The following is a 15,560-nucleotide window of genomic DNA, read 5'->3' as shown; positions in this document are numbered from 1 at the left end:
ACGGGAGGAGAAATTCCTTCATCCCGCAATTATCACCCTCTGGATTCCCATTTGTGACGGGCTGGAGGAGACAAAAGACATCCCAACGATGGAACTACATGATAATCGATGACGCCGGGAGATCTTTCATGTCAATTTTCATGAATTATAAAATGCATAACACTGAAAATTGAAGCGCGAACACAACTGTGCGGAGCAGGATGGATCCCGTATGAATCCGCCACATGCTGTGACCCTTCCTTTATGATGTCATTGTTCTGGGGTGCTTAAAGATCTCCATAGACCAGGCAGAGTCAGAGAAATCAACATGTCATTGTTCTGGGACCCCCAAATGTCAGTGTGTCATTGTTCTGGGACCCCCAAGTGTCAGTGTGTCATTGTTCTGGGTCCCCCCAAGTGTCAGTGTGTCATTGTTCTGGGACTCCCAAGTGTCAGTGTGTCATTGTTCCTGGGACCCCCAAGTGTCAGTGTGTCCTTGTTCTGGGTCCCCCAAGTGTCAGTGTGTCATTGTTCTGGGACCCCCAAGTGTCAGTGTGTCATTGTTCTGGGACCCCCAAGTGTCAGTGTGTCATTGTTCTGGGACCCCCAAGTGTCAGGGTGTCATTGTTCTGGGTCCCCCAAGTGTCAGTGTGTCATTGTTCCTGGGACCCCCAAGTGCCAGTGTGTCATTGTTCTGGGACCCCCAAGTGTCAGTGTGTCATTGTTCTGGGTCCCCCAAGTGTCAGTGTGTCCTTGTTCTGGGTCCCCCAAGTGTCAGTGTGTCATTGTTCCTGGGACCCCCAAGTGTCAGTGTGTCATTGTTCTGGGTCCCCCAAGTGTCAGTGTGTCATTGTTCTGGGACTCCCAAGTGTCAGTGTGTCATTGTTCCTGGGACCCCCAAGTGTCAGTGTGTCCTTGTTCTGGGTCCCCCAAGTGTCAGTGTGTCATTGTTCTGGGACCCCCAAGTGTCAGTGTGTCATTGTTCTGGGACCCCCAAGTGTCAGGGTGTCATTGTTCTGGGTCCCCCAAGTGTCAGTGTGTCATTGTTCCTGGGACCCCCAAGTGCCAGTGTGTCATTGTTCTGGGACCCCCAAGTGTCAGTGTGTCATTGTTCTGGGTCCCCCAAGTGTCAGTGTGTCCTTGTTCTGGGTCCCCCAAGTGTCAGTGTGTCATTGTTCCTGGGACCCCCAAGTGTCAGTGTGTCATTGTTCTGGGTCCCCCAAGTGTCAGTGTGTCATTGTTCCTGGGACCCCCAAGTGTCAGTGTGTCATTGTTCTGGGTCCCCCAAGTGTCAGTGTGTCATTGTTCCTGGGACCCCCAAGTGTCAGTGTGTCATTGTTCTGGGACCCCCAAGTGTCAGGGTGTCATTGTTCTGGGACCCCCAAGTGTCAGTGTGTCATTGTTCTGGGACCCCCAAGTGTCAGTGTGTCATTGTTCCTGGGACCCCCAAGTGTCAGTGTGTCATTGTTCCTGGGACCCCCAAGTGTCAGTGTGTCCTTGTTCTGGGACCCCCAAGTGTCAGCGTGTCATTGTTCTGGGACCCCCAAGTGTCAGGGTGTCATTGTTCTGGGACCCCCAAGTGCCAGTGTGTCATTGTTCTGTGACCCCCAAGTGTCAGTGTGTCCTTGTTCCTGGGACCCCCAAGTGTCAGTGTGTCATTGTTCTGGGACCCCAAGTGTCAGCGTGTCATTGTTCTGTGACCCCCAAGTGTCAGGGTGTCATTGTTCCTGGGACCCCCAAGTGCCAGTGTGTCATTGTTCTGTGACCCCCAAGTGTCAGTGTGTCCTTGTTCCTGGGACCCCCTAGTGTCAGGGTGTCATTGTTCTGGGACCCTTAAGTGTCAGTGTGTCATTGTTCTGGGACCCCCAAGTGTCAGTGTGTCATTGTTCTGGGACCCCTTAGTGTCAGTGTGTCATTGTTCTGGGACCCCCAAGTGTTGGTGTGTCATTGTTCTGGGACCCTTAAGTGTCAGTGTGTCATTGTTCTGGGACCCCCAAGTGTCAGTGTGTCATTGTTCTGGGACCCCTTAGTGTCAGTGTGTCATTGTTCTGGAACCCCCAAGTGTCAGTGTGTCATTGTTCTGTGACCCCCAAGTGTCAGTGTGTCATTGTTCTGGGTCCCCCAAGTGTCAGTGTGTCATTGTTCTGGGACTCCCAAGTGTCAGTGTGTCATTGTTCCTGGGACCCCCAAGTGTCAGTGTGTCCTTGTTCTGGGTCCCCCAAGTGTCAGTGTGTCATTGTTCTGGGACCCCCAAGTGTCAGTGTGTCATTGTTCTGGGACCCCCAAGTGTCAGTGTGTCATTGTTCTGGGACCCCCAAGTGTCAGGGTGTCATTGTTCTGGGACCCCCAAGTGTCAGTGTGTCATTGTTCTGGGACCCCCAAGTGCCAGTGTGTCATTGTTCTGGGACCCCCAAGTGTCAGTGTGTCATTGTTCTGGGTCCCCCAAGTGTCAGTGTGTCCTTGTTCTGGGTCCCCCAAGTGTCAGTGTGTCATTGTTCCTGGGACCCCCAAGTGTCAGTGTGTCATTGTTCTGGGTCCCCCAAGTGTCAGTGTGTCATTGTTCTGGGACTCCCAAGTGTCAGTGTGTCATTGTTCCTGGGACCCCCAAGTGTCAGTGTGTCCTTGTTCTGGGTCCCCCAAGTGTCAGTGTGTCATTGTTCTGGGACCCCCAAGTGTCAGTGTGTCATTGTTCTGGGACCCCCAAGTGTCAGGGTGTCATTGTTCTGGGTCCCCCAAGTGTCAGTGTGTCATTGTTCCTGGGACCCCCAAGTGCCAGTGTGTCATTGTTCTGGGACCCCCAAGTGTCAGTGTGTCATTGTTCTGGGTCCCCCAAGTGTCAGTGTGTCCTTGTTCTGGGTCCCCCAAGTGTCAGTGTGTCATTGTTCCTGGGACCCCCAAGTGTCAGTGTGTCATTGTTCTGGGTCCCCCAAGTGTCAGTGTGTCATTGTTCCTGGGACCCCCAAGTGTCAGTGTGTCATTGTTCTGGGTCCCCCAAGTGTCAGTGTGTCATTGTTCCTGGGACCCCCAAGTGTCAGTGTGTCATTGTTCTGGGACCCCCAAGTGTCAGGGTGTCATTGTTCCTGGGACCCCCAAGTGTCAGTGTGTCATTGTTCCTGGGACCCCCAAGTGTCAGTGTGTCATTGTTCCTGGGACCCCCAAGTGTCAGTGTGTCCTTGTTCTGGGACCCCCAAGTGTCAGCGTGTCATTGTTCTGGGACCCCCAAGTGTCAGGGTGTCATTGTTCTGGGACCCCCAAGTGCCAGTGTGTCATTGTTCTGTGACCCCCAAGTGTCAGTGTGTCCTTGTTCCTGGGACCCCCAAGTGTCAGTGTGTCATTGTTCTGGGACCCCAAGTGTCAGCGTGTCATTGTTCTGTGACCCCCAAGTGTCAGGGTGTCATTGTTCCTGGGACCCCCAAGTGCCAGTGTGTCATTGTTCTGTGACCCCCAAGTGTCAGTGTGTCCTTGTTCCTGGGACCCCCTAGTGTCAGGGTGTCATTGTTCTGGGACCCTTAAGTGTCAGTGTGTCATTGTTCTGGGACCCCCAAGTGTCAGTGTGTCATTGTTCTGGGACCCCTTAGTGTCAGTGTGTCATTGTTCTGGGACCCCCAAGTGTTGGTGTGTCATTGTTCTGGGACCCTTAAGTGTCAGTGTGTCATTGTTCTGGGACCCCCAAGTGTCAGTGTGTCATTGTTCTGGGACCCCTTAGTGTCAGTGTGTCATTGTTCTGGGACCCCCCAAGTGTCAGTGTGTCATTGTTCTGTGACCCCCAAGTGTCAGTGTGTCATTGTCCTGTGACCCCCAAGTGTCAGTGTGTCATTGTTCTGGGACCCCCAAGTGTCAGTGTGTTATTGTTCTGGGACCCCCAAGTGTCAGCGTGTCATTGTTCTGTGACCCCCAAGTGTCAGGGTGTCATTGTTCTGGGACCCCCAAGTGTCAGCGTGTCATTGTTCTGGGACCCCCAAGTGTCAGCGTGTCATTGTTCTGTGACCCCCAAGTGTCAGTGTGTCATTGTTCCTGGGACCCCCAAGTGTCAGTGTGTCCTTGTTCTGGGACCCCCAAGTGTCAGCGTGTCATTGTTCTGGGACCCCCAAGTGTCAGTGTGTCCTTGTTCTGGGACCCCCAAGTGTCAGTGTGTCCTTGTTCTGGGACCCCCAAGTGTCAGCGTGTCATTGTTCTGGGACCCCCAAGTGTCAGTGTGTCATTGTTCTGGGACCCCCAAGTGTCAGTGTGTCATTGTTCTGGGACCTCCAAGTGTCAGTGTGTCATTGTTCTGGAACCCCCAAGTGTCAGTGTGTCATTGTTCTGGGACCCCCAAGTGTCAGTGTGTCATTGTTCTGGGACCCCCAAGTGTCAGTGTGTCATTGTTCTGGAACCCCCAAGTGTCAGTGTGTCATTGTTCTGTGACCCCCAAGTGTCAGCGTGTCATTGTTCTGGGACCCCCAAGTGTCAGCGTGTCATTGTTCTGTGACCCCCAAGTGTCAGGGTGTCATTGTTCTGGGACCCCCAAGTGTCAGTGTGTCATTGTTCTGGAACCCCCAAGTGTCAGTGTGTCATTGTTCTGGGACCCCCAAGTGTCAGTGTGTCATTGTTCTGGAACCCCCAAGTGTCAGTGTGTCATTGTTCTGGGACCCCCAAGTGTCAGTGTGTCATTGTTCTGGGACCCCCAAGTGTCAGTGTGTCATTGTTCTGGAACCCCCAAGTGTCAGTGTGTCATTGTTCTGTGACCCCCAAGTGTCAGTGTGTCATTGTTCTGTGACCCCCAAGTGTCAGTGTGTCATTGTTCTGGGACCCCCAAGTGTCAGTGTGTCATTGTTCTGGGACCCCCCCAAGTGTCAGTGTGTCATTGTTCTGGGACCCCCCCAAGTGTCAGTGTGTCATTGTTCTGGGACCCCCAAGTGTCAGTGTGTCATTGTTCTGGGACCCCCAAGTGTCAGTGTGTCATTGTTCTGGGACCCCCAAGTGTCAGCGTGTCATTGTTCTGGGACCCCCCGGTATCAGTGTGACAATCTGATATGCAGTACAGTGAACTCAGTGCTCCTCTGTAGTCCCGGCACTCAGCATACAATCTCCTCCACAGATGGACATTTCTTTGTCTCTGTGATAATAAATATCATTTTTATGTTTCAATGTAAAAAGTCACAAATGACACAACAGAAGACAACAAACAAACAATCAGGGAAGAAACATCTCACCCCATCCCAGGCAGAGGAAGCGTTTGCGGATGATCCTGTTTCGTAGACGCCCCGTCACCGCCATGTAGGACTGCCAAGCTTCCGTCAGCACCCAACAGAATGAAGACAAGAAGAAGAAGTGAAGGAAGGCGGCCACCAGGGTGCAGATCACCTGCGGTACACAGAGGTTGGGTCAGCGTACGCTCCCTCACACACCATTAGATTTCTCTGAGATTTCACTAACACATGGAAGCTGATTGGTCAGGTCACCCATCAGTGGCAGTTCCTTTCTCTCTTCCCACCCACTTTGTTTGCTCACTTCTGCAGCATAATGGGAGTTCCCACTATTCCCACTATTCCTACTTCATTCCCGAAATATCCAATCATTAAAAGTCCAACAAACAGCAGGAAGACCAAATCCATTCCCCAAAAGGCATGCAGAAAATATCAGGTGGATCAACGCTTTTGCACCTAAAAACTGAAATATGTAGCTACATAAAAATGTATCTCTTGCCAAAATTGTTCTCTTCCTTTCTTCCTTTTGTTTTTTAAGAGTAGAACATGTATTTTTATAAAAGGTATCTCTAGCCAAATGTTTTCTCTCTCTATTTTAATAGAGTAGAACATGGTTAGAACCCATCAGGTATTTAATTATTATTATTATATATTTTTTTTTAAAGTAGAACATGGTTAAAACCCATTAGATATTTGCTTTGCTAATATTTCAATATGTATCTCTCTTTTTTTATAATGTATAACATGGTTAGAACCCGTTAGGTATTGAGATATATATATATATATATATATATATATATATATATATATATAAAAACATATTTTTTAAAAATTTTTTTTAACTGTAACTCTTGCTAAAATTTTCTCTTACTTTTTTTTTAATAGAGTATAACATAATTAGAAGCCATCAGATTTTTTTTTTAAATATTAAAAGAAAAAAAAAATATGTATCTCTACTAAAATAGAAAGAAATAGAAAATGTTTGGCAAGAGTAGAACATGAATAGAACCCATCAGGTATTTTCTTTGTTAATATTTTGAAATGTATCTCTTGCCAAAAGTTTTCTCTTTCTTTCTTCCTTCCTTTTTTTTTTTTTTTTTTTTTTAGGAGTAGAACATATTTTTTTTTTTAAAAAAGGTATCTCCTGCTACATTTTTTCTCTTTCTCTATTTTAGTAGAACATGGTTAGAACCCATGAGGTATTTTATAATTATATACAGGATTTATATTTGCTTTGTTAAAATTTAAATCTGTATCTCTTGCCAAAATGTTATTTTTTTTTCATAAAGTAGAACATGGTTAAAACCCATTAGGTATTTTCTTTGTTATTATTTTAAATATGCATCTCTTGTCAAAATGTTCTCTTTATATATATATATATATATATATATATATATATATATATATATATATATAAAGTATATATATATATATAAAGTAGAACATGGCTGGAACCCATCAGGTGTATATATATATATATATATATATATATATATATATATATATATATTTAAAATGTAACTCTTGCTAACATTTTTCTCTTCCTTTTTTTTTTAGTAGAGTAGAACATAATTAGAACCCATCAGGTTTTTTTATTTAAAAAAAATGTATCTCTACTAAAATAGAAAGAAATAGAAAATGTTTGACAAGAGTAGAACATGAATAGAAACCATCAGGTATTTTTTTTGTTAATACTTAAAAATGTGTCTTTTTTTTTTTTTTTATTAAGTAGAACATGGTTAGAACTCATCAGGTATTTTCTTAGTTAATATTTTAAATTGTATCTCTTGCCAAAATGTTCTCTTTGTTTATTTATTTATTTTTATTAAGTAGAACATAGTTAGACCCCATCAGGTATTTTCTTTTTAATATTTGAAAAAATATATCTCTATTAAAATAGAAATAGAAACTTTTGGCAAGAGTAGAACATGGTTAGAATCCATCAGGTATATTGTTTATATATTTAAAATGTAACTCTTGCCAACATTTTTCTCTTCCTTTTTTAATAGAGTATAACATAATTAGAACCCATCAGGTTTTTTTTTTTTTTATTTAAAAAAAAATTCTCTACTAAAATAGAAAGAAATAGAAAATGTTAGGCAAGAGTAGAACATGAATAGAACACATCAGGTATTTTCTTTGTTAATATTTTGAAATGTATCTCTTGCCAAAAGTTTTCTCTTTCTTTCTTCCTTCCTTTTTTTTTTTTTTTAGGAGTAGAACATGTTTTTTTTTTTTAAAAAAGGTATCTCTTGCTACATTTTTTCTCTTTCTCTATTTTAGTAGAACATGGTTGGAACCCATGAGGTATTTTATAATTATTATTATAATACAGGATTTATATTTGCTTTGTTAAAATTTAAATCTGTATCTCTTGCCAAAATGTTATTTTTTTTTTTTTTCATAAAGTAGAACATGGTTAAAACCCATCAGGTATTTTCTTTGTTATTATTTTAAATATGCATCTCTTGTCAAAATGTTCTCTTTATATATCTATATATATATATATATAATATTATATTATATATAAAGTAGAACATGGTTGGAACCCATCAGGTGTGTATATATATATATATATATATATATATATATATATATATATATATATATATATATATATATATATATATATATATTTAAAATGTAACTCTTGCTAACATTTTTCTCTTCCTTTTTTTTTTTAGTAGAGTAGAACATAATTAGAACCCATCAGGTTTTTTTTTTTTTTTTAAATTTAAAAAAATGTATCTCTACTAAAATAGAAAGAAATAGAAAATGTTTGGCAAGACTAGAACATGAATAGAACCCATCAGGTACTTTTTTTGTTAATACTTAAAAATGTGTCTCTTTTTTTTTTTTTTTTTTATTAAGTAGAACATGGTTAGAACTCATCAGGTATTTTCTTAGTTAATATTTAAAATTGTATCTCTTGTCAAAATGTTCTCTTTGTTTATTTTTTTTTTTATTATTATTAAGTAGAACATGGTTGGAAACCATCAGGTATTTTTTTATAACTCTTGCCAAAAATGTTCTTTTCCTTTTATTAATAGAGTAGAACATGGTTAGACCCCATCAGGTATTTTCTTTTTAATATTTGAAAAAATATATCTCTATTAAAATAGAAATAGAAACTTTTGGCAAGAGTAGAACATGGTTAGAATCCATCAGGTATATTGTTTAAATATTTAAAATGTAACTCTTGCCAACATTTTTCTCTTCCTTTTTTAATAGAGTATAACATAATTAGAACCCATCAGGTTTTTTTTTTTATTTTAAAAAAAATTATTTACTAAAATAGAAAGAAATAGAAAATGTTAGGCAAGAGTAGAACATGGATAGAACCCATCAGGCACTTTCTTTGGTAATACTTAAAAATGTGTCTCTTTTTTTATTTTTTTTTTAATTAAGTAGAAAAGTAGAACATGGTTAGAACCCATCAGGTATTTTCTTTGTTAATATTTAAAAAATGTATCTCTTGCCAAAATGTTCTCTTTTTTTATTTTATTTTTTTTTTATATTAAGTAGAACATGGCTGGAAACCATCAGGTATTTTTTTTTTTTTTATCTCTGGCCAAAAATGTTATTTTCCTTTTTTTTAATAGAGTAGAACAAAGTTAGACCCCATTAGGTATTTTCTTTTTAATATTTGAAAAAATGTATCTCTATTAAAATAGAAATATAAACTTTTGGCAAGAGTAGAACATGGTTAGAACCCATCAGGTATATTGTTTATATATTTAAAATGTAACTCTTGCCAAAATATTTCTCTTCCTTTTTTTAAGAGTATAACATAATTAGAACCCATCAGATTTTTTTTTTTATTTTTATTTTTTTTTACAAATGAACAGTGCATCCGGAAATTTTTCACAGCGCTTTACTTTTTCCACATTTTGTTATGTTACAGCCTTATTCCAAAATTAATTAAATTCATTATTTTCCTCAAAATTCTACAAACAATCCCCCATAATGACAACATAAAATAGGTTTGTCTGAAATCTTTGCAAATTTATTAAAAATAAAAAAGGAAAAAAATCCCATGTACATAAGTATTCACACCCTTTGCCATGACACTCAAAATTAAGCTCAGGTGCATCCTGCTTCCTCTGATCATCCTTGAGATATTTCTACAACTTGATTGGAGTCCACCTGTGGTAAATTCAGTTGATTGGACATTATTTGGAAAGCCACACACCTGTCTATATAAGGTCCCACAGGTAACAGTGCATGTCAGAGCACAAACCAAGCCATGGAATTGTCTGTAGACCTCGGAGACAGGATTGTATGGAGGCACAGATTGGGGGAAGGGTACAGAAACATTTCTGCAGCATTGAAGGTCCCAATGAGCACAGTGGCCTCCACCATCTGTAAATGGAAGAAGTTTGGAACCACCAGTACTCTTCCTAGAGCGGGCCACCTGGCCAAACTGAGCGATCGGGGGAGGGGGGCCTTAGTCAGGGAGGTGACCAAGAACCCAATGGTCACTCTGACAGAGCTCCAGCGTTTCTCTGTGGAGAGAGGAGAACCTTCCAGAAGAACAACCATCTCTGTAGAACTCCACCAATCAGGCCTGTATGGGTGTGGCCAGACGGAAGCCACTCCTCAGTAAAAGTCACATGACAGCCCGCCTGGAGTTTACCAAAAGGCACCTGAAGGACTCTCAGACCATGAGAAACAAAATTCTCTGCTCTGATGAAACAAAGATTGAACTCTTTGGCCTGAATGGCAAGCGTCATGTCTGGAGGAAACCAGGCACCGCTCATCACCTGACCAATACCATCCCTACTGTGAAGCATGGTGGTGGCAGCATCATACTGAGGGGATGTTTTTCAGTGGCAGGAACTGGGAGACTAGTCAGGATGGAGGGAAAGATGAATGCAGCAATGTGCAGAGACATCCTTGATGAAAACCTTCTACAGAGCGCTCTGGACCTCAGACTGGGGCGAAGGTTCATCTTCCAACAGGACAACGACCCTAAGCACACAGCCAAGATAACAAAGGAGTGGCTACGGGACAACTCTGTGAATGTCCTTGAGTGGCCCAGCCAGAGCCCAGACTTGAACCCGATTGAACATCTCTGGAGAGATCTGAAAATGGCTGTGCACCGACCCTCCCCCATCCAACCTGATGGAGCTTGAGAGGTCCTGCAAAGAAGAATGGGAGAAACTACCCAAAAATAGGAGTGCCAAGCTTGTAGCATCATACTCAGAAATACTGGAGGCTGGAATTGGTGCCAAAGGAGCTTCACCAAAGTATTGAGCAAAGGGTGTGAATACTTATGTACATGGGATGTTTTTAGTTTTTTTTATAAATTTGCAAAGATTTACAAACAAACTTCTCTCACGTTGTCATTATGGGGGATTGTTTGTAGAATTTTGAGGAAAATAATGAATTGAATCCATTTTGGAATAAGGCTGTAACATAACAAAATGTGGAAGAAGTGAAGCGCTGTGAATAATTTCTGTATCTCAAGCCAAAATGTTTCTCTTTCTTTTTATTTAAAGGAGTAGAACATGGTTAGAACCCATCAGGTATTTTATTTGTTAATATATAAAAATGTATCTCTTGCCAAAGATTTTCTCTTCCTTTTTTTAATAGACTAAAACATAATTAAAACCCATCCTTTTTCTTTTTTTTTTAATATATATAAAAAATTTATCTCTACTAAAATAGAAAGAAATAGAAAACATTTGGCACGAGTAGAAGATGGTTAGAGGTATTTTCTTTGTTAAAATTTAAAAATGTATCTCTTGCCAAAATTTTTCTCTTTCTAATTTTTATTTTTATTTTATTAGAGTAGAACAAAGTTAGAACTCATCAGGTATGTTTGTTAATATTTAAAAATGTATCTCAACATTTATTTCTTTTTTTCTTTTTAATAGAGCAGAACATGGTTAGAACCCATCGGTATTTTTTTTTTTTATTGTTTAAACTAATCTCTTGGCAAAATTACAATACAGCAGTAAGTGACGAAAATCCCTTTTTAATTGTCACTGGTGTCCCTATGTATTTGTCATCAGGCTGTTGGGGGGGCCTGCCAGGTAGGCTGTTAGAAATCACGGGGCCCCGTACAGCCTACCTGGCAGCCCCTCCCCATTTATTAAGACTAGACTAGATTTTCACTAAAAATACACTAAAACCATTATTAGGGGACACAAACATAACAGAGAACCTGTGTGATTTAGCCCTTTTTTATTTATTTATTTATTTTTAATGTATAACTTTTTTTTAAAAAAATGTTAAAAATGTTTACAATTATTATTATTTTTTTTTACATTTTTTTTAAAATTATCTGTTACTATATTAAATTATATTTTATTTTTTTTTACAATTTTTTTTTTTTTTTACAGGGTAGGGAACCCGGCAGCGCTGTGTGAGGGTGGCCGTCATAGTGATAGGGGGGACACATGGAAAGGGGGGGTCAGACCCAGGCAGAACAGGCCGGGGGATCGGTGTCAGAGAAGCAATCACAGGAGCGATGCCCTGTGTCTGTGCCTGTGTCTCTCCCTGCAGCAGCTGAAAGCTGGCAGGAGGGGGTGAAACCGGAGAGTCGCACAGGGCTTCCTTCTATAAATTGCCCGACTGCACCGATTTCCTGTGCTGTTGGGGCCCCCCTGTGTACCGGGGCCCCCTACAGGAGGACTGATAGTCCCCCCTTATCAGTGACCCTGATTGTCATTATTAAACAAAAAGAGGGGATGAATCTTCCTGGTGGGGGTCACAGTCAGCAACTAAAATCTTGTACAAAAGGTCTAGACCAAAAAATAAAAAAATGCTATATCTTTTAACCACTTAAGCCCCGGAAGATTTTACCCCCATTCCGACCAGGTTTTTTTTGCGATTTGGCACTGCGTGACTTTAAGGAACAATTGCGCGGTCGTGCGACGCTGTACCTAAATGAATTTGACGTCCTTTTTTTCCCACAAACAGAGATTTCTTTTGGTGGTATTTGATCACCTGTGCGATTTTTACTTTTTGCGCTATAAACAAAAAAAGAGCGTCAATTCTGAAAAAAATAACAATATTTTTCACATTTTTTTATATGAAATTCCCCCCCAAAAAAATGTAAAAATCAAAATTTTTTAACATTTTTGGCCAATTTGTTTTCTGCTACATATGTTTGGTAAAAAAAAAATCGCAAAAAGCGTATTTTGATTGGTTTACGCAAAAGTCATTGCGTTTACTAACTAAGGGAAAGATTTTTGTCATTTTTGGTGTTTTTTTTTAAACGCGTAATGGCGGCGATCTGCGATTTTTTTTGCAGTACTGCGACATTGTGGCGGACAGATCGGACCCTTGACTGACATTTTTGACACTTTTGGGGGTACCAGTGACATTACTACAGTAATCAGTGCTATACATATGCACTGTTACTGCAAAATGACACTGGCAGTGAAGGAGTTAACTTTATTGGGGAGGGGGGGGTTAAGTGTGTCCCTAGGGGCGTGCTTTCTACTGTGATTGGCTGTGGCTACTAGTGTAAGAACAGTGATTATGGTCCTACATAGCAGAACCGTCTGATCACTGTTTCTACACAGGGAAGAATGACAGGCGGCTTGTTTACATCAGCCGCCTGACTTTCTCCCTCTGTACCGACGATCGGCGAGTGACCGGCGGACATCGGGTCCGCCGGTCACACGCACTAACTTCCCTGTGAACGAGCCGCGGCGGGCGCGCGCCTCCGCGGGCGCGCGCTCGCCCGCTATTGGCTCACAAGGAAGTGACAGGCGAGTGACGTACCGGTACGTCACTCTGCCTGGCCGGGGCTGACCGCCGCAGTATTTAGTCGTGCGGCGGTCGGCAACCGGTTAATGTTGGCGTTTGTTATTAACAAAAAAATAAATAAATTAAATAAATAAAAAAAGAAAGAAAGAAAACAGCCAAAGTATTTCGGGTGTTAAATATTTCGCTCCCCCCCCCCCCCCCTCCTCTATTTCAGGGCTATAAAATATATACAAAAATGGTCATAGAAAACACAAAACCCCACACTAATCCAATCATATTAAAACGTACCAATACCCATGCAAAGAAAATTCACGGTGATCAGACATAGTTATAAACATTTATTATGACCGATTATATTCATAAAATACATTATATATAATTAAAATACATAAAGAAAATACCGGTCTCATTAAAAATGGAAAAAGATGGTTCAAATTTAGAGATTTAATTAAATCGATTACATAATATATTCATTAAAAAAAAATAATTAACAAGTTGGAAGTCTGCCCTGTGAAATGAAAACTTTAGAATACAGACTAATTAAATAATAAATAATAATAACTAAATAATAAATAATAACTGATTATACTACTTATAAGAGTCCATACATAAAACCCCTAAATATCAGACCTAACCACACAGCAAACCTTTTAGTAGCAGAAATGTCTTAGTGAATAAAGCTACATCATTTGGGACGATTTTTATTTTTTGCGCTATAAACAAAAAAAGAGCGACAATTAAAAAAAAAAAAAAAAAAAAAAAACAATATTTTTCACATTCTGCTATATGACATTCTCAAAAAAAAAAATTTCAAAATCAAAATTTTTTTAAAATTTTTTTGTTTTCTGCTACATATTTTTGGTGACAAAAACCCCGCAATAAGCGTATTTTGATTGGTTTGCGCAAAAGTTATCGCATCTACTAACTACGGGAAAGATTTATGTCATTTTTAATGTTTTTTTTTTTTTTTACTAGTAATGGCGGCGATCTGCGATTTTTAGCGGAACTGCGACATTGCGGTGGACAGATCGGACCCCTTACTGACATTTTTGACACTTTTGGGGGGACCAGTGACATCACTACAGTAATCAGTGCTAAAAATATGCACTGTCACTGTAATAATGACACTGGCAGGGAAGGGGTTAACAGTATAGGTGATCAAGGGGATAAATGTGAGCCCAGGGGAGTGATTCTAACTGTATGGGGGAGGGGCTTGTGAAATGACCATAGAGACATGCGATCCTATATAGAAGGATCACAGGCACTCTGTGATCATTCCAGGGAGAAGGACGGTCGGCTGTGTTTACAACACAGCCAACCGTCCTTCTCTCTCAGCAGGGAGCGATCGAGAGTATCAGACGGCAATCGGAGCCGCCTGACACACGCATCGGCTCCCCCGCTGCGAGCAGCACTCGCTCACCCCTTAGCTCCTCCCAGGCGAGCGACGTATCCCTACGTCGCTTTGCCTGTACGAGCCAGCCTGCCGCAGTAAATATACAGGAGGCGGTCGGCAACTGGTTAAATGAATCCAAAATAGCGAAACAATTTTTGCAGAAAATCCGAATTGAAATGAATTTCCAAACGTTTATAAAGGAATAGAATAGTATAGAAAGGAAAAGAAAAGAAAAGAAAAGGAACAATAGAAAATATTACAATAGAATAGAATATAAAAAAATAGACTAGAATAGATTAAAATAGAAAGAATATAACCATCTTCTGAAGTTCTAATTTCGAATAGAATCAATTTGGATTTGAATGGAATAAATTTGAATTCAAATAGAAAAGGACAGAATAGCAAGTAAAATAAAATAATAAAACAGAATATAAAAAAAAAAATACAATAGAATAGCATAAAATAGAAAGAATATACCATTTCCCAAAATAGGAATAGAATGAATTTGAATAGAAAAAAAATAGATTAGAATAGAAAAAAATTGAATTGAATAGGAAATAAAAGATTAGAATAGAAAATAACAGAAGAGAATATAAAAAAATAGATAAGAATAGTAAAGAATAAAATAAAAAGAATATAACCATCTTCTGAAATTTGAATAGAAAAGAATGGAATAGAAAATAAAATGATAGAACAGAAAGAATAGAATAGAAAAAAAACAATAGACTAAAATAGAAAGAATATAACCATCTTCTGAAGTTCTAATTTCGAATAGAATCAATTTGGATTTGAGTGGAATACATTTGAATTAAAATAGAAAAGGATAGAATAGCAAGTAAAATAAAATAATAAAACAGAATATAAAAAAAAAAAAAATAGAATAGAATAAAATAGAAAGAATATATCATTTCCCAAAATAGGAATAGAATGAATTTGAATAGAAAAAATAGATTAGAATAGAAAAAAATAGAATTGAATAGAAAATAAAAGATTAGAATAGAAAATAACAGAAGAGAATCTAAAAAAATAGAACAGAATAGTAAGAATAAAAAGAATATAACCATCTTCTGAAGTTCAAATTTCGAATAGAATCAATTTGGATTTGAATGGAATAAATTTGAATTAAAATAGAAAAGGATAGAATAGCAAGTAAAATAAAATAATAAAAAGATCGAAGATAATGAGCATATATATGCTCATTATCTTCGATCTTTTTATTATTTTATTGGTTATATTCTTTTTATTCTTACTATTCTGTTCTATTTTTTTAGATTCTATTC

At 39.4% G+C, this 15,560-nt stretch overlaps 1 protein-coding gene across 4 annotated transcripts in view; it reads right to left on the bottom strand.

Annotated features, from left to right (window-relative positions):
- Window positions 1-15,560, bottom strand: part of ADGRB1 (adhesion G protein-coupled receptor B1) — a 912,987-nt gene that overhangs the window by 136,247 nt on the left and 761,180 nt on the right. For all 4 annotated transcript variants that reach the window (XM_082259420.1, XM_082259422.1, XM_082259423.1 and 1 more), the window contains one exon: window positions 5,172-5,322. In XM_082259420.1, coding sequence (XP_082115546.1) covers window positions 5,172-5,322 — 151 coding nt within the window. The remainder of the gene's footprint in view (window positions 1-5,171; window positions 5,323-15,560) is intronic.

Source organism: Pelophylax lessonae, assembly GCF_965119305.1.
Source record: "Pelophylax lessonae genome assembly, chromosome: 5".
NCBI classification, from domain to species: Eukaryota; Metazoa; Chordata; class Amphibia; order Anura; family Ranidae; genus Pelophylax; species Pelophylax lessonae.
The sequence above is the reverse complement of the archived record's forward strand: the minus strand, read 5'-3'. Positions and strand labels throughout refer to the sequence as shown.